The 23,268-nt window shown below is 52.5% G+C and overlaps 9 protein-coding genes across 9 annotated transcripts; 5 read left to right on the top strand and 4 right to left on the bottom strand.

The window, feature by feature from the left end:
• Positions 1-415: 415 nt before the first annotated feature.
• On the bottom strand, positions 416-5,460 carry ARB_03650 (uncharacterized protein; the record flags this gene model as incomplete). The annotated part of the gene is made up of 2 exons (XM_003010098.1): positions 416-5,307; positions 5,400-5,460. 2 exons carry the CDS (start codon positions 5,458-5,460, stop codon positions 416-418), a joined length of 4,953 nt encoding a protein of 1,650 aa, XP_003010144.1.
• Positions 5,461-6,326: 866 nt separating this feature from the next.
• ARB_03649 (CCAAT-binding transcription factor subunit HAPB) lies at positions 6,327-7,385 on the bottom strand (the record flags this gene model as incomplete). The annotated part of the gene is made up of 1 exon (XM_003010097.1): positions 6,327-7,385. One exon carries the CDS (start codon positions 7,383-7,385, stop codon positions 6,327-6,329), a length of 1,059 nt encoding a protein of 352 aa, XP_003010143.1.
• A 168-nt stretch (positions 7,386-7,553) lies between these two features.
• ARB_03648 (uncharacterized protein) lies at positions 7,554-8,355 on the top strand (the record flags this gene model as incomplete). Its single annotated transcript, XM_003010096.1, has 3 exons — positions 7,554-7,757; positions 7,938-8,194; positions 8,247-8,355. The coding sequence occupies 3 exons, from the start codon at positions 7,554-7,556 to the stop codon at positions 8,353-8,355; spliced, it is 570 nt and encodes a 189-aa protein (XP_003010142.1).
• Positions 8,356-8,573: 218 nt separating this feature from the next.
• On the bottom strand, positions 8,574-8,982 carry ARB_03647 (uncharacterized protein; the record flags this gene model as incomplete). Its single annotated transcript, XM_003010095.1, has 2 exons — positions 8,574-8,710; positions 8,847-8,982. 2 exons carry the CDS (start codon positions 8,980-8,982, stop codon positions 8,574-8,576), a joined length of 273 nt encoding a protein of 90 aa, XP_003010141.1.
• Positions 8,983-9,269: 287 nt separating this feature from the next.
• ARB_03646 (uncharacterized protein) lies at positions 9,270-12,257 on the top strand (the record flags this gene model as incomplete). Its single annotated transcript, XM_003010094.1, has 3 exons — positions 9,270-9,360; positions 9,464-11,598; positions 11,661-12,257. The coding sequence occupies 3 exons, from the start codon at positions 9,270-9,272 to the stop codon at positions 12,255-12,257; spliced, it is 2,823 nt and encodes a 940-aa protein (XP_003010140.1).
• A 1,132-nt stretch (positions 12,258-13,389) lies between these two features.
• Positions 13,390-14,771, bottom strand: ARB_03645 (uncharacterized protein; the record flags this gene model as incomplete). The annotated part of the gene is made up of 4 exons (XM_003010093.1): positions 13,390-13,828; positions 13,948-14,315; positions 14,365-14,557; positions 14,665-14,771. The coding sequence occupies 4 exons, from the start codon at positions 14,769-14,771 to the stop codon at positions 13,390-13,392; spliced, it is 1,107 nt and encodes a 368-aa protein (XP_003010139.1).
• A 1,480-nt stretch (positions 14,772-16,251) lies between these two features.
• Positions 16,252-17,934, top strand: ARB_03644 (uncharacterized protein; the record flags this gene model as incomplete). The annotated part of the gene is made up of 1 exon (XM_003010092.1): positions 16,252-17,934. The coding sequence occupies one exon, from the start codon at positions 16,252-16,254 to the stop codon at positions 17,932-17,934; it is 1,683 nt and encodes a 560-aa protein (XP_003010138.1).
• Positions 17,935-19,185: 1,251 nt separating this feature from the next.
• ARB_03643 (uncharacterized protein) lies at positions 19,186-20,489 on the top strand (the record flags this gene model as incomplete). Its single annotated transcript, XM_003010091.1, has 3 exons — positions 19,186-19,204; positions 19,279-19,915; positions 19,991-20,489. The coding sequence occupies 3 exons, from the start codon at positions 19,186-19,188 to the stop codon at positions 20,487-20,489; spliced, it is 1,155 nt and encodes a 384-aa protein (XP_003010137.1).
• A 477-nt stretch (positions 20,490-20,966) lies between these two features.
• Positions 20,967-22,825, top strand: ARB_03642 (uncharacterized protein; the record flags this gene model as incomplete). Its single annotated transcript, XM_003010090.1, has 2 exons — positions 20,967-21,180; positions 21,264-22,825. 2 exons carry the CDS (start codon positions 20,967-20,969, stop codon positions 22,823-22,825), a joined length of 1,776 nt encoding a protein of 591 aa, XP_003010136.1.
• Positions 22,826-23,268: the final 443 nt, after the last annotated feature.

The raw sequence follows: 23,268 nt of genomic DNA, 5'->3' as shown, positions 1-23,268 counted from the left end.
GGTTTAGTCTATATGTGTGGAAATCTCGGAAATTAGAAGTGAGTGCAAGGGAAGCAAGATGAACCAGTGAAGGGGGTCTGCGCAGTGTATACAAGGGGATCTTCGAAATCCAGGGGGGTTGAAATGAAGTATAAGTAACCAACTAAAGCCAAAATGCAATTCGTATCCCTTTTTTCCCGGGGGTAGGTCGGTGTAGGTGTATCTGTAGGTGGATGGGTGGATGGATGGATGGGATATATATCGTTGGAGCCGTCAGGATATTCATTATAAGAGCAGAGCAAGCAAGCAAGACGATGCAAACAAGGCGGAACCACAACCAAAGTCGAAAGAGCAAAGCAAGCCAAACCAAACCAATTTTGAACCAGAGGTAGACGCCGTCGGGAACCAAAACAGAGGTGGGGGGAAAGAATGCGATTTATCGTCTTGAAGGCCCGCGGCTACCGTGGTTACTATTGATACCGCTGAAATACCCCTCATCGATCTTCAATATCCACTCGATCTTCTGCGCTTCTGTCCTCGATGCAAAAAGGAATGTGTTCTGGGCCCCAAATACCGCAAAGACATTAGGTTGGCCGCGCGCAGACAGCCCATTCCCGCTGGATCCAACCAGCAGCCTGGCAAAGTCCGGATCATGATCGACGTGGGAGTTGCGGAGGTTGATGACGTTTATTTCATCACCGTCGGGAACGGAATAGATGTGTAGATAAGGTAATCTGAGTTCGACGAAGCGGCGCACCCAAAGGCTGTAGGTGTCGTCGGGGGTGTACAAGTAGCCTGATTTAAGCACCGTGGGGTTCTTGGGGATGTGTGTTATTGTAGCGAGGAAGCGGGGTTTGGAGGAAGATCGGTCGGTGGAGGTAGATGTTGATGGTTGAGAAGAGGTGTTGGCGCTGGATATCACGCTGTCGTTGTCTGTGGATGTGGATGCGGTTGCGGTTGGGGCGAAAGCAGCGCCTTGCAGGGGAGGTTCTATGTGGCCTTTTACGAGGATGGTGTCGGTGGGATCTTTGCTGGCGGACCAGAGACTGAGGTATTTGCGTAGTAGCTGTTCGCGTCTCTCAGCGTGTTCAGGGGTATTTCGTTGTAAGGGGGTTGAGTGGCCGTTTGCGGATAACGGGGTTAAGCTGCCGTCACTCAGTGCTGCTCGAGCCGCTTCGATCTCAGCTATGCGATGTCGTCTCTTCCGCGCAGCTATGTAGTCTTTTATCAAGGAGACTTTTCTAGGGGACCAGGTAGTAAGCAGTTCTTCTCCCTTGATGTAGTCGTTCTGGGTATTCATGCGCCACAGGTCCGCTGCGCGTTTCGCAGAGACTGGCCGCACGGCTACAGAGAACATCTGCGACGTCGAATGGACTACTCGTGTAGAGCTCCAGAACTGCTTGAACATCGACTGGGGCCGAACGCTAGATCGGCCAAGGATCTGCAGGCACTGGTCTAGCTCGAAGACAATTGGCTCTTGTAGACGTGAAGAAATCAAGTTCCACCGCAGCGTGATTTGGACCTTATATTTATCCGCTGTCGTGCGATCGAGAAGCAGTGAGCCATGAGAACTCGAATCCCACTGTCCTATGATCGTAATGTTCGACGACCCATCCGCATTATCCTTGACCATGGGCTCTTGGATCATTTTCAGCGGAATATCAGCGGATTTGCCATCGTCTAGATCAGGGACTTTCCCCCATGGATCAAGTAGTCTGATACCACCGACTCGTAGACCAGTAACGTCGTCCCACGGCAAACTCTCAGTCGAGCTATGAGCCAGATTAACAACGATACGGCGCTGCAAGCCCTGATGAAGCTGATACGTTCCAGCCTCGAGACTGTTAGCCTGCACAACGTCGACGGGCAGGTACTCGCCATTCTCCGCTAATTCAAGAATCTGCACACCCGCAAAGACATCATGTCTTTCTTCCTGGAAGTACTCCGACTCCGCTATACGAGGGGCCTTGCGCTTCTGGGGCGGAGCCTCGGGGGCATCGCGCATTTCATCCCAACTAAGCAATTTGTCAAGATGCATGCTCGACACGAGGGCGAAAATGCTGACTTTCAGCGTCGATGTTCGCGGGCTATTGAGCGGTAGACTCATGCTATGCACGCTTTCGAACTGGATTGGATTCTCGTCGAAGCCGTTGATGATTTGCGTGGTGGTAGCGCCGCCTTCTTCCGATATTCCTGGCACGAACAGCTGGGCGTGGACATCCGTGCCTTCACGTTCGGCGAAACCAACTAGGTCGCGCATCACGACGTTGAATTTCAGTGTTGACGAGGGCGCTTGGGCGGCGGAGGGCTCGAGGGAGAGCCGGAGTATGCCGATGACGTTCTGGGTGTACATTGACAGTACTTCGACGGAGAAATCTTGGACTCTGGACTCGAAGACTGCTGTGAGCGGGATATCTACGTCTCCTACTAGTGAGTATGTGGGTGAACATTGCTCTGAGAAGGGGTTCTCGAGTTTGAAATGCTGGATGTAGTCTGGTCGATCGATGTATTGATGCATCTGCCGCATGGCCTGCACACGACGTTCAAGTTTGTCCAACGACCAGAGCAAGATGACGTTGTGTTTGAAATCAATCACTCGGACGGCGATGCAGGGCTTCTTAGCGTCGTCGAGAGCCATGTCGTCGTCTCCTGATATGCCGTTCAGTACGAGATCGTAGGACGAGCCCATGTTCTGGCCTACATCGACGATGGCGAATTGGAAAAAGACGTGTTTGTCCATTATATGGCTCATTACTTGCGCTTCTTTGAGGAGCGAGGCGTGTTGGAGGACGGACTCGACCATGCGGACGTAGTTTCTTCTTCGCCAGTGTGCGAGGACGTTGCGGGCTACTTCTATCTCGCGTGGTTCGAGGAAGGAGAAGCCAGGCCCGTCCTCCGTCATGTGGCCGGATAAGTGAGCGATGCCCTTGATCTGCGTTTCAAAGGCCTCCTTTTGGCGCTGGAGTTGCTGCTGGAACTCTTCTCGAGCTTCCATCAGGGCCTTTTCCATTCTCCCCTTTTCAGTATCTGGTTCGTTGGCGCCATTAGAATTGCCGTTGGAGTTGGAGGAGTTGGCGTTGGAGGGAGACCCGTTGGATTCGTCGTATTCTCCCTGTTTCGGCGTCCCGGGCATCGTCAAGGCAGTGTCAAGCGAGAAATTGTCAATGGTCCCGTTGGACATGTACTTCTCTCGAATAGGGTATGAGCTCAACGAATCCGAGTCCTCCTCCATATCCAAGAAGCGATTCTCATAGAACCCTTTCCGTACTGCCCGAGCCTTCTGCACATCATCGAACAATGCATCTAGCTCGTCGTCTGTAAGAGCGGATATCTTGTGGTCGGTACCTAATATCGCATTCGCAGCTTCTCGCCGAGCATAAAACCAGTCCTCCCGTCCGTTACTCCCGCCTCCTCGCTGGGATGGCATGGGCGAGCCAGAACGGCTGGAGTCACCGTCTATCTCGGAGCCGGTCTTGCTTATGGTTCGATCATGTCCTGGCCCGGACCGGCCGGGTGTATTTGAGTTCGAACCAAGCTGGCTTGTCGTGACGGAGTGACGGAGGAGGCTCTGCTCTACCCTCTCGGCACGGGCTTCCATGGGATGATTGAAGCGGAAAATGTGGAAATCTCCGAGAATTATCCTGAACCCACTCCTGAGACGCTGGGGACTATCTATTCGTACGCCGTTGACCATGACCGCTGCGCCCTCGCAGGGAATAACAGTGACAATGTTATCGACATGTTCAAAGGTGCAGTGTTTGTGCAGTATTTTTGACCCGTTAAGACGTATCTCGCATGCCGAAGAGGTAGCGTCAACGTTACCTACCGTCGTTGTGCCCGGTTTGATATTGTAGACCAAACACTCTGCCAGCAGGGGGTCGTCTGACAAGTTGACTAGATGGGGCATTTTCTTGGGCGTGCTGAGACCGACGAAGCCCTTTTCAATGGAGATACCGAGTTCTTCGAGCGCGGCTTCTCGCTCCTTGTGAATTTCCTCTGTCTTCTGCAGTTTCTCTTCCCAGGTCTGGTTGAGGTCCTTGTACAGCTTCTCACTTTGGTCGAGCTGTTCGACGATCTCTGCCTTGCTGACTTTCTTGACCGAGCCGTCGGCCTGCATGATGGTAACCATCTGTTCCTCCAGGGGTGTTCCAGGCGGGTATTCCTCCTGCGGTATTCCGGTGGAAGAAGTAGCTGAGGCCGCAGCTCCAGGTACACCAGCCGCGCCGCCACCAAGCTTACTTCTCAACTGCGCGAGTTCCTCCTTGAGCTCGCGAATCATTCTGGCGTTCGGATCCTCGTTGACAACAGCATGGTTCTTGATGCGTTTGGCGGAGTTGGCGTACCGCAGCGTGCTCAGGGTTTCGTCATAGTTGATATCCGCGGGGGAAATAGCTGCAATCATGGCCGTCATCGAGTTACCTCCCAACGAATCCTTGAGCAGCCATGTCAACACCGAGTCTCGATACGGCACTACAGCCTTCTTCTTGCCCGAAGACAAATCAGCCAGGGCGGCAATGACTCGTCCCAACGTGGACAGCGAACGATTAATCTCCGCTCCCTCCTTGAGCCTTGCACCCGTGGCTCCCGTCGACGTAGCTCTCTCTGAACCCGCGAGATCCACCAGACTGATCCTAGAGACCTTCTCGGTATCCATGGTGGTCTCCTTATCATGTCTCTTCTGCGTGAGGGTGAGGGTAAACACCGCATGCGATCTACTCGAGGTCTCATTCATATTGGTGGCCGCAACCGTCCTGGCCTTATTTCCCTCGTCCATCAAATGCTCTATCTCCGAAAAACTCTGCACAACCAGCTTCGCCAGGTCTTCCACATAGGGTCCCGTAGAAGGGTGCTCGCGCACCTTCAGATTCCCCTTGTTAGCCGGGTTAAGCAGATCCCGCACCCGCTCGTTGTAGATTTCCAAATACGACACTTCGACGGTAGACGTCAGGTTGGCGTCCGCAACCTGCATGGCCGATATCCGCTGGAACATCTCCTTGCAGATCTTGGGGATGACGCCAGCCTCTTCGCCGTATCCCATCATGGAATACGACTTGCCGGAACCCGTCTGGCCGTATGCGAAGATGCAGTTGTTGTAGCCCTGGAAAGCATTGTCGAGGAGCGGCGCACCGAGGTCGGAGAACAGGTCGTCTTGACCGGCGTAGTTGGGGGCCTTTCTGTCGAAGGACCAGTATGATTTGTCGAAGGCGAAGACGCGGGGGCCCTCGGGGGCAGCGTTGGCTCCTGTGTTGGAGGATTTGCCGCCCTTTCGAGACTTTTCTTCGGCGCCGGGGGGAGGGGTGAGCACCGTCTGGGCGCCTTTCATTTGGACTATGCATTTTGCATTCCGGTCGCGTTCTACAGAAGTTAGCTGGACGTTTAACTATTGAAAGGGAATGGAAGGAAGAGAAGTAAAGAGATACCTCTTGAGTTGAACGGACGGACGCGCACGACGACCTTGATGTTTCCTCCGCCGCCCTCCATGGTGACTGGGCTGGGGGGAAGTGTCAGGCGAGGGGGGGAGCGCGGTAGAAGAGGAGAAGGTAGAAGAAGAGGTGGTGGTGGTGGAAGGTGGTGGGAGCGGAGAGACGGCAGAGGGAGGCTGCCATCTACTCCGGCGACGAGAGCGCGTTGAGCACGGCTATGCGGTTGGATTAGATGTTGATGTTGACGTTGATGGATATCTGCAGTAAATAAAAAGCAGTCCGCGGATGTTGTAGATGCATGGATGAGGTCGAAGTAGAGGTGAACGAGCCACAGTTAGTCAGCACAGCCTCGTTAGTCATCACACTTTAACTCAACCACCACCACTCACTACCAGACATTACTATCAAGTATTACTATGGAGATATCAGAGATATACTAAAGAGATTAGAGATAGAGATATGTATGTATATACCGAGCTTGATTTGCATCATCACATCACTCTTATCGACAAGACGCAACTAATTAACAAACAGTAGGAAAGAGAAAAGAAAAGAAAAGGAAAAAAGGGTAGAAAACAAAATACATATAGGATCGCCCTAGAACACTCTTTAGCTTCAATTTTTTTCAGATACACGCGGGATAGACAGACAAAAGAGAGAACAAACGAAATACAAAGGAAATAACAGCAGGAATAAAAAAAAAAGGAGAAGAAAAAGAAGAAACCGGTCCATCCTATCCTATCCTATCCATCCGCCGCGCTCATGCTGAAAGAAGAGGAAAAGACGAAACAACGAGATGAGAGGAACTAGCAAGGGACCTGCTAAGCGAGATAGACGAGAGACGAGAGACGAGAGGGGGTATAATAATGGGTATGTATATATAAACGGAAGGAAGCAAATCACAACAAGAGGTAGATGGAGAGGTCAGCCATCTTCGTCCTCGGCGTCACTGGTCTCAGCCGGGGCAGCGGCGACGTTGGCGTTGGCACCTGTTCTAAGGGGAGATGTTTTGGCCTTCTTGGAGCCTGGAGACGAAGACTCGGCTATGCTCTTCCTCTTCTGGCCGGTGACTTCTTTGTTCTCGTTTGTAGAGGCAGAGTTGTTATTTGTAGCAGTTGATCCGCCCTGTGCCTTTTCCATGGCGGCTACTTCGTCTGCGGTCAAGAAGCGGCCTCCTGGACCTCTGGGTCTGCGCATGGCGTGGTTGTGTCGTGATTCATGCAGGTATGGCTTGCGGCCCTTGGAGGTGAGACGGAGCTGTTCTTCGAGTTTCTGGCGGGCCACGCGTCGCTTGAGGATGCGATGGAACTGCTTTGCGTTGACGTAGAGGGGGGATTCTTCTGCGGGGGGACCGGGGGGAGCTAGTTCGGGAGACGGTTGGGGTTGTTGTTGTTGTGGAGGAGGAGCTTGTGTTTGTGGTTGAGGTTGAGGTTGTGGCGGCTGTTGTGGTTGTTGTGGTTGTTGCGATTGTGGTGGTGGTGGTGGTTGTTGTTGTTGTTGCGGTGGTGGAGGAGCTTGCTGTGGCTGGCGAGGCATGGAGTGAGGACTGCCGGAGAGCTGTTGGGACATGCGTCTCTGAGCGGCGGCGGCGGCAGCAGCAGCAGCGGCCGATGGTTGTGCATGAGCCTGCTGGGGCGACTGTCTGGGTCTCTCGTTCTTGATGGGGAGGCGCGTCGAGTCCTGGTGCAAGGGGAAGAACTGGCCCGTGGCAGCAGCGGTGGCCATGGCGGCGGCCTGGGTCGGGGAGATGCCATAAGGGGCGTAGCTCTGGGGGAAACTCATCTGGCCCGGCTGGGGAGGTTGACCTTGGGATTGGGGATGTTGTGGTTGTTGCTGAGGTTGCTGAGGTTGTTGTTGTTGCTGCTGCTGCTGCTGCTGGGGTGGTGGTGGTTGCTGGGGCTGTCCCTGGTAGTGAGGGTGCGGCTGAGGCGGCACTATGGGCGACGCCTGGTGCTGAGGCTGCTGGTACTGAGCGTACTCCATCTACACAGGCTTGTTATTAGTAAGTTGGGTATCAAGTGACGGTCAGGTAGGGCCAGAGTGAGGCAGGCCAGGGTAGAAGGTAGAGGGGGGGGGCTGCTGCAGCCAGGCCAGGGAGCAGGCCGTCGGGTATATTATATTTTGTAGAGGGCGAGGGCGAGGGCGAGGGCGATGCGTTGGCAGCGGGAGCTTGTGCATGCAGCACGTACCAAGCGGGTCCGACAGCGCAGACAGCGTCAACGCAGAACAGTCGACAGCAAGAGACAGCAACAGCGTCAAGGCAGCAGCAGTAACAGAGCAGAGACAACAGTAATAGCAATAGCAATAGCAATAGTAGAGAGTAGAGAAGAGGGTAAAGAGAGAGAGGGAGAGAGAGTAAACAACGCGACGCGAGGCCCCTGGCTTGCTGGCTGCAGGCTGCGGGCTTGCTGGGTCGAGCACGGTCACGGGAACAGCGAGGTTGGCCAGTGAGAGGCGAGAGACTTACTGGAAGGACAGCGGTAGAAGCAGTAGTAGAGAGCCAACAGCAGAGAGTAGAGCAGACAAGACTAGTAGAGTAATAAGAAGATAGACGAGAGACGAGAGAGAGAGAGAGAGAGAGATGGTTGGTGGTTGTCGCGGGTGGGCGCAGCGACGAATGACAGGCAGAAGAAGCAGGAGAAGAAGACGAAAGAGACGAGGAAGAGAAGAAGAGGAAAAGAAGATGCTTGGAGGAGGCAAAAGGGAAAAAAGGCAGAAAAAAGGGCGAACGAGGGCGACGGGGACCTTGCGCTTTTTAAGGCGAAGAAGCCAATGAGAAGGGGGATGCTTAGGTAAGGGAGGCTAGGCAGAGACTAGGAGGAGACTTAGAAGAAGAAAGACTAGAGAGGAAGAAGAAGAAGAAAGACTCGAGGAAGAAGAGAGAGAGTTAAGTAGAGGAAGAGGAAGACTCACCGCAAGAGTCGTTGGGCAGGAAGAGAAGAAGGAAGACTAGAGTAAGAGAAAGAGTAATAAGAGAAGAGTAAGAGAGAGTAATAATAATAAGAGAGAGAAAGAGAAGAAGAAGAAGAAGGCGAAGTTGGTTGGGCAGCGGTGAGGGCTTAGTCAGGGCTTAGTAAGACAGTAGAGGGAAGAGAGAAGAGACGATAAGTAGGAAGTAAGGAAGAGAAGAAGTAAGAGAAGGAGACGAAGGAGAGCAACCTTGGAGACAGCTCAGCCTGCGTTGTCATCGTCATCTTTTCTTCTTCTTTTCTTCTTTTCTTCTTTTCTTCTTCTTGTTGTTATTATTTTCTTGTCTTTTTCTTCTTTTTTTTTTCTTTTTTCTTTCTCATTTTCACTCGTCACATCCACTAACCGCTTCGGGCTTAGCGGGTCCCTTTTTTTAGGGACGTCAAAAGTGGGGCGGGTGACTTAGTAAGACATGACTAACCATGAATGACTATTATGTAAGTAGCAGTCACATGATGCTACTCCGTCGCTGCCAACTTTGCGGCGTCGGCGAGAACTTCCAGCTTCGCTTCGTCTCTTCGTCTTCTTCTTCTTCTTCTTCTTCTTCTTCTTCCAAGGGCTCGACCTCGCTGTCCGACACCCTGCGCAGTCTTCCAGTCACTCCAAGAGGCATCTCATCTCATCTCATCTTCCATTCTTCTTCCATTCTTCGTTCTTCTGGTAACTAACTACCCTTTCTCCCTCCTTCGTCCTGCCCTCGTCTTTTCTCCAGTCATGTCTTCTTCTTCTCTGCCTTCTTCTTCTCTTCTACCGCTGCCTCTATCTTTGCCTCCTTGACTCCTCCTCTCTACGCTCTACTCTCTCTACTCTATACTCTCTACTCTATGCTCTCTGCTCTCTGCTTCCTCCTGCTTCCTCCTTCCTGCTTCCTTCTGCCTCCTCTAACGAGATGCTAGCTTCATGGACTACGAGTCCTTCTCTCCGCCGGCACCCAAGGCGGAGCCCAGGTGGGCCGACGAGGATCCCTTCCACCACGACTTCCGCCGCTCTCGTAGGTCGTCCATTTACTACTACTTCTACTTATTTATGATCTTATGCTAATAGTCCAGTAGCTGACAGGAGGAGGAGACGCTCAAGGAGCCCGGCCGCCATAGACAGGTACCAGCCAGAGAGAGAAGTGCGCGACAGAGACAGAGACAGAGAAAGACGCGAAGACTACTACAGCCGCCGCCGTCACCCTTCCCCCGGCGCTGCAAACATAGACAGATACATCCCGGGCCAACAAGATGGATCGTCGGCTTCCTTGACTTCTTCCTCTTCTTCAAAGCCCGTGCCGCGCTCAAACCCCATCCCGGCGCCCCTCACCCTAGACTACCAGGTCGGATTCAACTACTTCGCCGAGTGGTGGCGCACGGAGAACGCCATCAAGGAAGAGAAAGAACGGGTCAGACATGGCCTGCCTCCCTCCACCAGACGGGTCAAGGGCGAGAGAGAGGCCAGGGAAGACAGGGAGCGCGAGCGCGCCCAGATACAGACCGCCTACGACGCCTACAAGGCAGACCTGCAGATGAAGCTCGCCAGGCAGTTTGTCCAGATGCACAGGGCTGAAGAGTGGTTCAGAGAGCGCTACGTCGCTGACATACGTGACCCCTTCAGACAGAGACTCGCCCAGTTCCGGGTCTCCGCATATGACCAGTGGTGTGCTGACCTCGCATCGGGTGTCTTTGACGAGTTCACCCTCGAGGGTATCTACAAGAGCGAAAGTGATGGAGCCGGAGGCATAGTCGAGAAGGAAGAAGGCGAAGCAACGGCCGTCGGTGAGACGCTGGGAGTCCTGGACCTGGTGCCTGCGCGGGGGGCCGATCTCAGAGACGACTCCATCCTCCAGCCGGCCCTGCTCATCAAGACCCTCGCCCCCAATGTCAGTCGCGAGAAGATAGAAGAGTTTTGCAGAGAGCATCTCGGTGAAGTCGACGGCGGGTTCAAGTGGCTCAGCCTGAGTGATCCCAACCCTTCAAAGAAGTACCATCGCATAGGCTGGATCATGCTGCATCCAACATCTGCAGACGACGCCGCTGCTGCCACCGTCGTCGACCGAGGAGACGGGCGAGACGAAGAAGTAGAGGAAGAAGAAGGGGAAGAAGGGGAGATGGATACCGAAAGGACAGGCCAGAAGAATACATCTTCTACTGCTGCTGCTTCACAGTCCCTCGCCGAGCGCGCCCTGGAAGCCGTCAATGGCAAGACCATCACCGATCCCGTCAGAGGCGACTTTGTCTGCCATGTCGGTGTCCATGTCCCGCCCGCCAACCCGCGCAAGAAGGCCCTCTGGGACCTCTTCTCCGCCCCCGAGCGCATAGAACGAGACCTCGATCTTGCGCGCAGGGTCGTCGCCAAGTTCGACGCTGCCATGGACGCCGCAGATGGCATGACCAGGATAGAAGAGCGGGTAGAAGACCTGCGCGGCAAGGGCTGGCTCCAGCCCCCCGTCAGCGGGCCAGTCAGAGTCAAACACAACAGCAGCAGCAACAACAATAACAACAACAACAGCCATCTCGACCCAGAAGCAGACATGATCCTCCTCGACGACGGGGATACACCTGGTAAAATGGAAGAAGACGGTGAAGACGCAGACCTCGATGACTCCGACGAGATAGACACAGAAGACCTGCTCGCAAAGAAGAAAACCCTCGATCTCACCGTCGAATACCTCCGCCGCGTCCACAACTTCTGTCTCTACTGCGTCTTCGAGTCCGATTCCGTCCACGAGCTCGTCCGCAAGTGTCCCGGCGGCCACCTGCGCCGTCCTCGCTCCGGCCTCTCCACCCACGCCAAATCAGCCGCCCGTGCAAGCGCGATAGGCGCCCCCTACCCTTCCAAAAAGGACTCCACCAACAACACATCAGCCGCCGCAGCCGCCGGTCACAACAACAACAACGACGAAGAGGAAGAAGGAGAAGCTCCCGCCTCGCCCGCAGAGGAGAAGAAACCGCCGCGCTTCTCGTCCAAGAGCGAACAGCAGATATACCGCGCTTTCAACTGGGTGCGCACCTTTGAGGATAAGCTCATGCAGATCCTTGAGCCAGAGAATGTAGATCTCAAGAAGCTCGGAGGCAAACCCGTCGACGAAGCCGTCGAAGATGAACTCGCTCGCTTCGTCAAGCAGGAGGACGAATCCAAGTTCCGCTGCAAGGTGCCCGAGTGCACCAAGCTGTTCAAGGCGCATAACTTCTGGCGCAAGCACGTCGAGAAGCGTCACGAGGAGTGGTTCGCCGAGATAAAGCACGAGGTAGGTTTATCTTACATCTTACATCTTACACCCAATTTCTTGTTTGTTATTAACTTCTGTAGCTCTCCCTCGTAAACGCCTACGCCCTCGATCCAGCACACATCTCACCCACTCGCTCCGACGCAGCTAGCAACGGCCACTTCCCCTTCCCCCCAGGCCACATACCCGCCGGCACCCCGCGCGGATTCAACTACAACACCATGCCCTTCATCTCCAACACTGCCTCCTTCAACGGCATGTCCGTGGCCAACCACGCTGCCGGCTCTAACCCTATGCTCAACATGCTCCCGCACGACGGCCTGCATCACCACCAGCACCATCCAGGCGTCATCCGGCGCGGCGCTGGGCGCTACGCTCACTCCCATCGCTCTGGACCCTACGACCGCAGAACAGCACGGCATCCCATGTCCGGTCCTCCAGGGGCAGGTCGGTTGTCCCCCTCTCGCTCGATGTTCGGGCGTGTCTCCATGCCGATTCCAGCAGGACATCCGGCCACGGCGCTCATGGGTGCTGGTGCAGCAGGTGTGCCGGGCGGACGATGGGATGCAGCCGCCCAGCAGGCGATGGGGCCCAAGGAGGCCGTGCAGGGCCGGAGCTTGAAGAGTTACGAGGATCTCGATGCCGTCGGGGGTGCTGGCGGAGGAGAACTCAACTATTAACCTACTCCCCTCCCATCTCTACTACCTATTTATATCTTCACCACCTACATCTACCTACCTACCTACCTACCTACCTACATCGCATTCTCTAGTCTTTCATATGTCTACCTGTCCGTCCGTCCGTCAGTCGGTTGCCGTCGTATCATGTACGCTAACAAAGTTATCTATCTCAAAAAATAAATCTCCATTAATCTACTCTTCTATTTCCACCATTAATCACATCCGTATCACCACCCGCTCACCTGCATCCCGCCACTCCACGCCTTCCAAACCCGCTATCGCCCTATCACTAGCCATGTACAGAACAAGGTACATCGCACCCACCACCTCTCCCCACGTACACACACGAACCTCCACAGCTCGTCCACTACCACGTCCCCCATCCCCTTGCTCATCCGCAACCTCCTCCGCAACACACCACACCCCCCACCCTGCCCGGCCCGACCCCACGTACTCACCCAAGTACCCCCAGAACCGCATGAACCGCTCCGCACTCCACCCCCCACCACCATCGAGTACAAGAGGGATACGTAGAAACCAGTATCCGCGCTCGCACACCCGCAGCTCTCGCGCGATGTACTCCGGCGCGTACCGACGGGATAATTTCGGATGGCAAACGAGCATGCGCAGCGCGGGCGTGAGATGCGTTTTGAACCGCGCTGTGGACGACGGGATGGGGTGCGGCGGATGAATCTCCATTGGAAACTGCAATTCATCGCTTACCGCCTGGGAAGCTTCCTGCGTAGATACCTGCGTAGAGACCTGCTCCCGCTCCTGCTCCCGTTCCGATAGGGAGGTAGTGGTTTCAGAGGAAATGGAAATATACACCGGCACAGGCTTGATAGGCGATGCGTCGGGGGTGGTATTCCGCTCTATACCCGTCCATGTCAACGGCGGAGTGGGCGTGGGCGTGGGCGTTGGCGTGGGAGTGGGCGTATCCGTTCGATCCGACTCTGCCTCCGAGTAGCGTATGGGCGAACCACCCGCTGAATCAGGCACGGTTGACGGAGGCGTGGGCGTGGGCGTGGGCGTGTCGGTGCCATCCCGCACTTCCGGCTCTGGCTCCGGCTCCGGTAGTGCATCCTGCGTACATGGCCAGGAACTACTGAACGATCCGAAGGTGGTTTCGCCTTCATCCCTGCTTGATGGAGAAGCAGGCGCTTCTTCGTCCAGCGGCGTAAGACGCGTTCGCCTGCCGGGCTCGAAGGCTAGACATGCCGAGGCGTGGGAGCGGTATCTCGTGTCGTCTCGTACGCTGCCGGGAGCGGATATGTGTACTAATACCTCGACGGAGCTGGAGTTGGAGTTGGAGCTGGTCGAGAGCTGGGACATTAAGGATCAGGGAGCGAGGGGAAGGAAGGTATGTGTCGGCAATGGGCTGTTCAGGAGGCTTAGACCAGAGCCAGCGTGCATTTTGCTGTATGGCTGGGCGAGTATGCTTGGTAGGTATGTAGTTATATACCTTGCTGCCGTGCGTGCCGGTGAGGTTGGCAAGCTGGTGGTTTGGAAGAATGCAGGAGATTTCAATTTCATCCAGGTGGACTAAGTTAGCGCGTGCGTGGAGCCTGCGGCTATTAATTTCCTCTACGCGTCATTGGACGATAGCCGCCTTTTGACAATACTGTGCTCCATATAGTACATATTTAAACTCCATATTTATCCAATAATGGCCTATACAATGACGATACACGAAATTCCTTTGTGAGGGTCCGACTCAATCACAGTTTTCGGACAAGATGAATGCCCCCTGAGCCACTCGATGTTGTTGAACTCTTCATACACGTCCTTGACTCTGTGAGTATTTGGGTCAAGCGTGATAAAAGCTACACCCGCAGTAGGCAGCATGCCAGGCCGAGATTCAGCATGCAACGTAAACCTGAATGCGATGGAGTGGCAGCCGTGGTCCCAGGCCATCACATCAATGATGCCGCCCGCAGCGGATAGGTCGTTTTCATTAAAATGGGTAAAAAGTTCATTCCTGTTATAGAATACAGGGAGTGAAACCTGGATACGTGGATTAGCACGCTCTTCTGTTTGCCACATTCCGACTGTCACTGCCTAATACAATGGGTACGTAGAAGAGAGGGGGGGAGGGAAACGGGCATACCATGCGGCCGCCGTTGACACTGTTCTGGCTCTCGGAAAATAGACGAAAGCTTTCGTCAAACAGTTCATGCTGTTGGTCGTGTTTCCGAGACACCTTGACATCGATCCATTTCTGAAGGATCACTTCGGCTTCCGCCCTCGTCAGGCATTGATTTTTTGGAGCCTCGGTTGGAACAGGTTCGTGAGAGCGGCCGCTAGGAATAGTTAGCTAGAGAACAAATTACACCTTCCAAACGAACATTGACTCTTTAGATTCGCCGCTTTTTCAGCCACATTCCATTCTCGATAGGACGAACCATACCTGTTCAAAGATACCGAGAACTCCAGCTTTTCAAAGAGTGCTACGCTCAGAAACAGCACCAGCAAGGCGAAGACGCTGATAATTGATTTGTGACCCATATTTTGCATGTTCCAAATTCGGTGTCAAAATTTCAGACCAACCGCAAAACACTTGGTGCGCTGCCTTTATATAACCGATTATCGGTAGAGAGTCTGACGTAGCCAAAAAGTATATGCGAAGGTAGCGGTCCGTGACTCTCTTCAGGCCGAAAACACGATCGCAACTCAGGACTCCGTTGGATCCTGTTGAAGTCAAGGCGTAGTTTCTCTCTCCCGGCTCATCGAAACAAGTGGTATAGCCCTCCGATGCTCTCTATGCCTTCTCTATGCTCGCCACGGATGAAATGGATTTCGGCTTTAGAGTGGCCAGCGTGATGCCCTAACCAAGCGATGTTAGGCTTGCCTCCTTTTTTGCCTTCCTCCCTGCGTCATCGACTTCCCGAAGACATCGCCTCCGGTGCTCTGACCCGACATATCAGCATCAGGTGATGCGCGTATCAGAGGGTTCACATGGAACGAAGAGAGGGACACGAAACGTCAAGAGCCTCCTTGTGTAACCACATCTTGGACGTAAAAGCACGGCACCATCCTGCATGCTGCATGTCAACGCAGGCGTTGAAAAGACTGTCCAGAGCGTTGAAAAGGCTTATCCATGGATGTTTACGCTCGCAGAGGAACAACTCCTTGCCTCATCCGCTTTTGGAAGGCGGTGAACAGGCAGAGACAATAGGGTTTGGCAGAATGACTAAGCGCAGAAATTTTTAACGTTTCCAGTATCCGGATTATGCTTAAACTCAACGGACGATTCTCATTGGTCAATCGTTTCGATGCTCAGACTATACAACATCCGCCTTCGAGGGATCCGGGACATTTCCGCTGCTTCACCAGAGAGGAAGGAAGATACCACAATGGGAGCTACGGGTAGGCCGTGGCTCTCTGGAAGCATGGAGAGTGGCTGCAGAGGCTGTGGCTCTACCCATCAACAGATGGGTATAGACCCTGCAACAGAATGCAACGGCCTACTGCTCTGCTATATCAATACCGCATGGGGATATTCTCATGAACTCGCTGTACCGTGATAGTATATATCTATGATGGACATGATACCTATGCGGGGTTTTAGTTTGGGAGTGGTTGGAGATATCATAGGCGTTACCAAATCTGCTCAAACGCGTAACCCCCCCTTTGCTTTGGTTCAAGAGAGTTGATGGTTGATGACGTCCATGACTTTTGTGAGTCAACTCGGGATATATGTATGAACCCTTCTCTCTCCAAATGAGATGCCCACCCTACCACACTCTCCCCTATCAATACCCCCTACACAATACCCTCTACACAACCACCTCCTATACAACACCCCCGTACACAATACCGTCTACACTATATCACTTACTCGATACCACTGACTTACAAGCGCTTACTCGACAAAAATATCCCCATCGACTACACTCCACCCCTATCCCAACTATTCTAAACTCATACAAAAATTTTCAATCTTATACAGTCCTAATCCCTATTTAAAACCTCCTAACACACCAATTTACTCATAATGGACCGCATTTCACTTCTTCCACCTGAAATTCGCAGCATGATCGCCGAAGAGTGCGACTCAAGGACCCTACGCTCCCTTTCATTAGTGTCAACAGCCTTTCGTGACCCAGCCCAGAGCGCGCTCTTCCGTTCGATAGATCGATTGTTCGAGAGGCAGGCAGATGTGAGAGCTCTAGGAAGGCCTGGAGCAATTAACCGATACAGAACTTCCTGGATTCACCTACTCCTTCGTACGATCTTTGAATGCCCACGGTTCGCCAGCTACGTCAGACATGTTCATATTTCAGTTGACGAAAGTTGGATCCCCGTTCCATTCTACGACAACAGAAAGGAGAACCTCATCCAAAGCCCTAAAAGAGTTGTACCCCCTGAATTCAAAGAGCTAGGTCTCAAGCGCAAGGACGAAAAGCCCTTCCTTCTAGAGAGTAAGACATGGGACAAGACCTGGGTTGCGGCTCTCTCCCAAGGCAACGACGAAGCAATGCTGGCCGTGGCTCTATCTCAGTTTGACCTTCTTACATGGATAGATATAGCGCCAGAATTGTTCTACTACTCCGAATTCATAGCTCCCATGTTGGCCTGCCTGTCTTCACACATTCCCGAGTTCAACCATTTCCCTATGCTTCAACATGTGTCACTTTGCAGACGGGAAAATCACCATCACTCCGGAGAGTTAGGATTGCGTTTTGGAAAATTCTCAATCATGCGATATCATAATATCAGGACACTCGAGTTGAGTGCTCACGACAGCCATATGAAAATCATGCGAAAGGATCTTCTTAATACACACCCGTACCTTACCACCCTCCGTCTCAAGTTCTGCGATTTAACCATCTCCACGGTCGGGGATATCCTGGACCATACACCAGCCTTGAAGGTTTTCGAGTGCTGCTTGCTCCGTGAATACTCGTCCTATACTCGTCAGGCCTACAACCACCAGTCGATGAAGCTTTCCGAGCTTGACTTTGGACAGTTGGCTGCAGACCTTGAGAAAGTCGCCAGTACCTTAGAGAAGCTTACCATAGGCGTTGTCTGGAGTAGCGTGGGATTTTATGCGTACGAACAAGAGCCCAGTTGGTTCCGCGGCATCCCAGTGTACTCGCTCAGACACTTGGAGCACGTCTCGCACCTACAGATACCCGTGGAAATATTGATGGGCTTGCGTCCGTGGACTGGTCCCTTGCTTTCCCAGACCCTCCCACCGAACGTAGAGTCCCTAGTTCTGGTAGATACGCTTCCGTACCCTTACCGTGAGGATTACTTAGAGAATTACAGCGCAATGCCCATCATGCACCAATTAGAGGTCTACCTCGCAGAAGACCCTCCCCGGAAGCTGCGGAAAGTGACAGTGAACGTCTATATTAAACTGGAGTTCTGTTTCTTCCACAGCTGTGAGCAAGAAGTACGGAGATATATTGACCTTGACGAAGTCCGATTGCTAGGCGTGTCTCTGGGCAATCGTGGTGTCAGCCTGGAGATCTGCTTTCTCTGGACGGAATATGACGAGGCGACCCCCTTATGGAAAGGCACCTGGGGCCCCGGCACGGAAATTGAGCTCTCCGACCTCAGCCTTCATTTTGCTCCTGTAAGCACACCTGAAGGGGAAACAGAAACAGAATCGGAAGAAGAAGATGATGATTATGAAGATAGTGGTGAAGAAGAAGAACAGAGTGACACCTGAGGCTGGGTCCGCGGTTTAGTTCCTTTCTCGATCATTATTAGTTATTTTAACCCCCAGTTTCAGTTTCCTGCACCCACCACCGCCTCAAGGCAATTTGTCTCAAGTTGATCTGCTTACATTCCCCCCAAAATTGACCTGATTTACCTGCTTTATCCCCCCAAAAGTGCCAATTTTATGTCTTTTTTTTCGAGTTTTTTTTGATATCCGACTTTCAGAAATACGCCGAGTAAGCGTGGCGATACCGCTGACTAATGTATTATAATATTGTTGTCCAATAGCATCACAGAAATACAAAAAAAATATCAGCTCACCTCGTTGTGGGTTGTATAAAATACCGCTCCCCCTTGGCCTGCAGTTTTTCTTCATTCTTAGTATCTTGTAGAAGCACGAAAGAACCGACAACCACAGAGTAAAAAGCGAGAGAGAGGCCAACCGCCTGCGGCCCCGACCAGAAGCGCAGAACCGTCGAGCGGCGCAAGTTATCGGCCCATCTGCGGCCGGGATCGATAGCTGGATCTGCCTCCGCCGTACGGAGCACGCTGCTCCCGCGATCTCCAGCTAGCTAGCGGGCTGGCCAGGGTGTGCAAGCGCTCAGCCACCAACGTCAGCCAGCTGCTGAACGGTCCCCGATATTTAGAGCGACTCCTAGGCCCGTTCTACCTGGTCCATACCACACAGCCTTGAGAGGAAATAAAGCCACGGCGGCCGGTTAATTCGCCTGTTTCCGAATCGTTATCGGTCTTTGAAAGATGGCCTCAGGCGCATCCCAGGTCAGTCCCGACGCTAATAGCGTGCCCACCGGCATCGATCCAGGTACGTCTGCAGCTGTCCGTCTCGTATTACACAATGCTTGATTTATATATGTCCTATCTACCTTGGTAATACCTTTTTTTTTTCATGGTTGCATGTTTGCACGTTTGTGGTTTATGTGGGGTATATATGGCCATCTTTTTGGTTGGATTCGCTGCCTGGGGATGTGTTTCTTTCAATATCGTACTCTGTGCCCTCCAAGGGGTGCAGGATCGTGGCTTTGATACGGACACTTACCGCCAATGCACCTGTTTCCGCCTATGATGGGTCAGCTCAAGGCGTATCCATAACCGGGAGACTCCTCTCTTGCCTACGACCCCTGAGCTTAACCGATCATTTGGCGGAAACAACTCTGCGTCTGCTTGCTTAGGGCCTCCAATTGTTCCCATCAAGAAGCCGTCGTTGGCGAATTTACCGTTTATCAGGAACTTCAGTGACCCGCTGAAGAAGTCACCCAGCGGTAAGTTGGGGCAATCTAGTCTATTCGTCCAAGCGTGCTTTTTTATTCGGATGAGTTCTGATCTCGCAATACAGATGGACAACAAGGACAGCCGAAGCGTCGTGGTCCGAAGCCAGACAGCAAACCAGCCCAGACGAGAAGACAGGAATTGAACAGACAAGCACAAAGGACACACCGCGAGCGCAAGGAACAGTATATCCGGGCCCTAGAGGTGGAAATAACCCGCCTGAGAGAGGGGTATGCCACTGATATCGAAGGCGCAAACGTGTCCATCATGCAGCAGAAACAAGCTCTAGAGGAGTTGAGAGACGAGAATCGAATGCTAAAGGAGATCCTCGCATCTCACGGAATCAACTTTGAGGCTGAATTGGAGAAGCGCGGCGCTCCCGTCCAGAGTACCCCGCAGGAGAGTAGCTACGGAGGGAGCGTCGCACCTTCACTCCCTCAAATCGCCCCTGATTTAGGTAGCATGAACTACCTGGGTACTCCAGAGACCTCTATCTCCGGTCGAAGCCCTGGAACCACCACGTCGGAAATGGCACAGCTGCCGGCTACTGGGTCCAATAACCCGTACTTTGAATCGGCAATTCCTGTGGCCGCTACGGGTAATGCTCTATCATCTAGTGACACTGGTGGCGGATCTGCCTTGGTCAGTAGCACCCCTGGCGTGTTTGATGTTGATCCGCAGCTTGGGATAGATTTTGTCCTTCAGTGAGTGGCTAGATTTTTGATCACAGAAAGAACAAAGAAGAACTACTTTCTAACCGCAGGCACAAATAACTACAGTCTTGAAAAGCCATGCAACTGGCACTTGGAATTCATTTGCCGCAGGGCACACGATGACGAGAACCAAGAAGCAGTCTCCGGGCACTCGCTGATGGCATCATGCCCAACATCGTCGGTCATAGCCAACACCGAACGAGGCCAGACCTATGAAACCAAAACCTACGACCTCCCGCCTGCAAACCTGAATACATTGCTCAACCTCAGCAAGCAGTTGGTAACGGACGATGAGATCACTCCAATCATGGCGCTACAGCTTCTTCGCAACCATGACGCATACCCTTATCTGACCCGTGAGGACATTGCACATATAATGAGTGATCTAGCGGCGAAAGTCCGCTGCTACGGGTTTGGCGCTGTCCTTGAAAACTTCGAGGTAATGGACTCGCTAAACAGTGTTTTGACAAGCAAGATGGACTATGCGATTGCCAGCTGTGAGGGCAGCTCGTCGTTAATTTCTCCGCCGATCCAAAGTGCGGACGTGTTGGACATGTATTCATGATGTTTCTTTTTCCTTTCCTTTTCTTTTTCTTTTGGAGAGTTCATCTAATATATTATCAGCCCCTATGCACTATACATTCTTTTCCTCTGCTCTTGGATTTAGCCCTCAGTTGTAGTTAAAGCTTTTGTCTTCTGGATACAGGGGAGGGATATCTGTATGCCGCCCACGACTTCGGCAAATAATCTAATAAGATTGTCTTAGTATTTCCACTCCCATTGCTACAGTCTACCCAGAACCATCCTATCAAGGGCATCAACACTGAATACATCCAGCTGGTCCCTCTTCACTGAGTATCTTCGACCTCTTCGGCCTTTGCGGTTGTATGTGCTTACATAATCCACCCTGGCGAGCCAAGATTTCAACCCACATGAAAAAGATCCAAAAAAAATATCAACGCCATCAAGCAACGAGAAAAAAGCCACGATCAAAGGGCACTTTGAGAATACCAGATTGCCAGCTTGATAGACCGAGATAGCCATGGCTCCGCTATCGATATTGGACCTTGTGTCCGCGCTTCCCTCTGATGATACCTGGGGACCTGCCGTCACCACCGAAAAGACGCTCGATGGAGTCCCATATGCCCCCTTCTCAAAGGGCGATAAGTTAGGCCGCATGGCTGACTGGAGTTCGGAGGGCAAAGATGGCCGTGACGGACGTGGTGGACGACAGGCTTACAACCGTAACTACAGAGGTATGGCTTTTCCTGGGGAACAGTAAAGCGCGGTCATTTCCATTTGTGAGGGGTACACTTTTGGCTAACGGGTCCTGGTACAGATCAACAAGTATACGGTGCTGGGACTGGCAGTTTGTTCGCTGTTCAGGTCGCCGAAGATGAATCAAGCTTCTCCGTTGTCGATAACACTCGAACATCCGTCAAGTCTCGCGGATTCGGCCGAGGTGGCGGTACCATTTTCCGCGGTCGTGGACGAGGCGGCCCCCAGAGAGGAAGGGGAGGATTCCAGAGAGTTGGAGGTGGTCGTGGTGGCCAGGGAGGAGACAGATATTTCGACAGCCGTGGTGGACGAGGTGGCCGTGGTGGTGGCCGACGTTTCGGCTGGAAGGACTATGATAAGCCACAGCGAAACCGAGACAGCTCTATTGCCATTCGACCAGAGTGGACTGTGCTGGAGGAAATCGATTTCAACCGCCTCGCTAAGCTCAATCTCGAGACTCCCGAGGGTCAGGACATTGATACCTATGGTTTCTTGCACTACTATGACAGATCCTACGACAAGGCTCCTGTCAAGGGTGCTGAGAAGAAGTTGCAGTCATTGGACCGCGCTGCTTACAACGTCACCACATCCGCAGACCCCGTCATTCAAGAATTGTCCGAAAAGACGGATGCTACTGTCTTTGCCACTTCAGATATCCTTTCAATGCTCATGTGTGCTCCTCGCAGTGTTTATTCATGGGATATTGTCATCGTTAAGCAAGGTGATAAGATCTACTTCGATAAGCGCGACAATGCGTCCATCGACCTAGTCACCGTTAACGAGAATGCCACCGATGCACCACTAGAGGTTTCTGAAGCTCAGTCTGGCACTAAGCACGACCCAATCAACACCCCCGGTGCACTCGCACTTGAGGCCACCATCATCAACCACAATTTCACCCTCCAGACCGTGGTAGAGTCGGACACTTCCAAGGTCGACTACCCCAACAGCAACCCCTTCTACAACCCCTCCGAAGAAACCGAACCTCTTGCTTCCAAGGCATACAAATACCGACGCTTCGACCTTTCTGTTGGCGGAGAGGAAGAGCCAGTTAACATGGTTGTTCGAACCGAAGTTGATGCAGTGATAAAGAACGTCAGCGGAGATGACCACCTCGTCACTCTCCGTGCCCTCAACGAGTTTGACCACAGAGCACCTGGTGCCGGTGGTGCCCTTGACTGGCGCAACAAGCTCTCCTCCCAGCGTGGTGCCGTCGTCGCTACCGAGATGAAGAACAACAACTGCAAGCTTGCCCGATGGACTACCCAGGCGCTCCTCGCCAAGACGGACATTCTCAAACTTGGTTTCATTGCCAGAGCCAACCCACGCTCTGCTTCCGCTCATATCATCCTTGGTGTTATGGGTTACAAACCCCGCGAATTTGCCGGGCAGATGAACTTGAACATCAACAACGGATGGGGTATTGTACGGACCATCGTCGACCTTATCCGCAGTCATGATAATGAAGAAGAGGGTGACGAGGAGACCGTCAAGAAGTATATTCTTGTCAAGGATCCCAACAAGCCTGTTCTCCGTCTCTACGGTGTTCCATCTAACACTTTTGAAGAGGACGAGGATATGGGACAAGGACGGGATGGAAAGATTGATGAGGAAGACGAGTAAACCCGGTCTCTCTTTGATCATTTTGTGTAGGCCGTTAAAATGTTTATGACCTTTCTACTTTCTTGCTTTTTATTATTTAACGATCAAGAGGGTACCCTACTTAATGCCATTTTATTGATTTATTTTTATCATCCAAAGACGAAGCTAAGTAGATATCATTCATGTGTGCGACGTCAGTACTTGAAGGCAGACAATTCCTCTTCAGATTATTTAGAACTTGCACAAGGACCGATTTCATAGAATACAATTAATGTATTTATTTCTGGGTATGGCTAGTTATTTTGTCCCCTCCCTCGAACAATTGGCAGCTTTTCCTTCCATTCCACATATATAACATCAAGTGGACGGACGAGCAAACTATCCTATAACTCCTTCGCTTGGGACCGACTAAAGTGATATATATAGACAACAAAATTGCGGTAAACGAAAGGAATGAAGTATTG

Source organism: Trichophyton benhamiae (assembly GCF_000151125.1).
Source record: "Trichophyton benhamiae CBS 112371 chromosome Unknown Abenha-F-c-01g09.f1, whole genome shotgun sequence".
NCBI lineage: Eukaryota > Fungi > Ascomycota > Eurotiomycetes > Onygenales > Arthrodermataceae > Trichophyton > Trichophyton benhamiae.
This window is presented reverse-complemented; position numbering and strand designations above follow the sequence as displayed.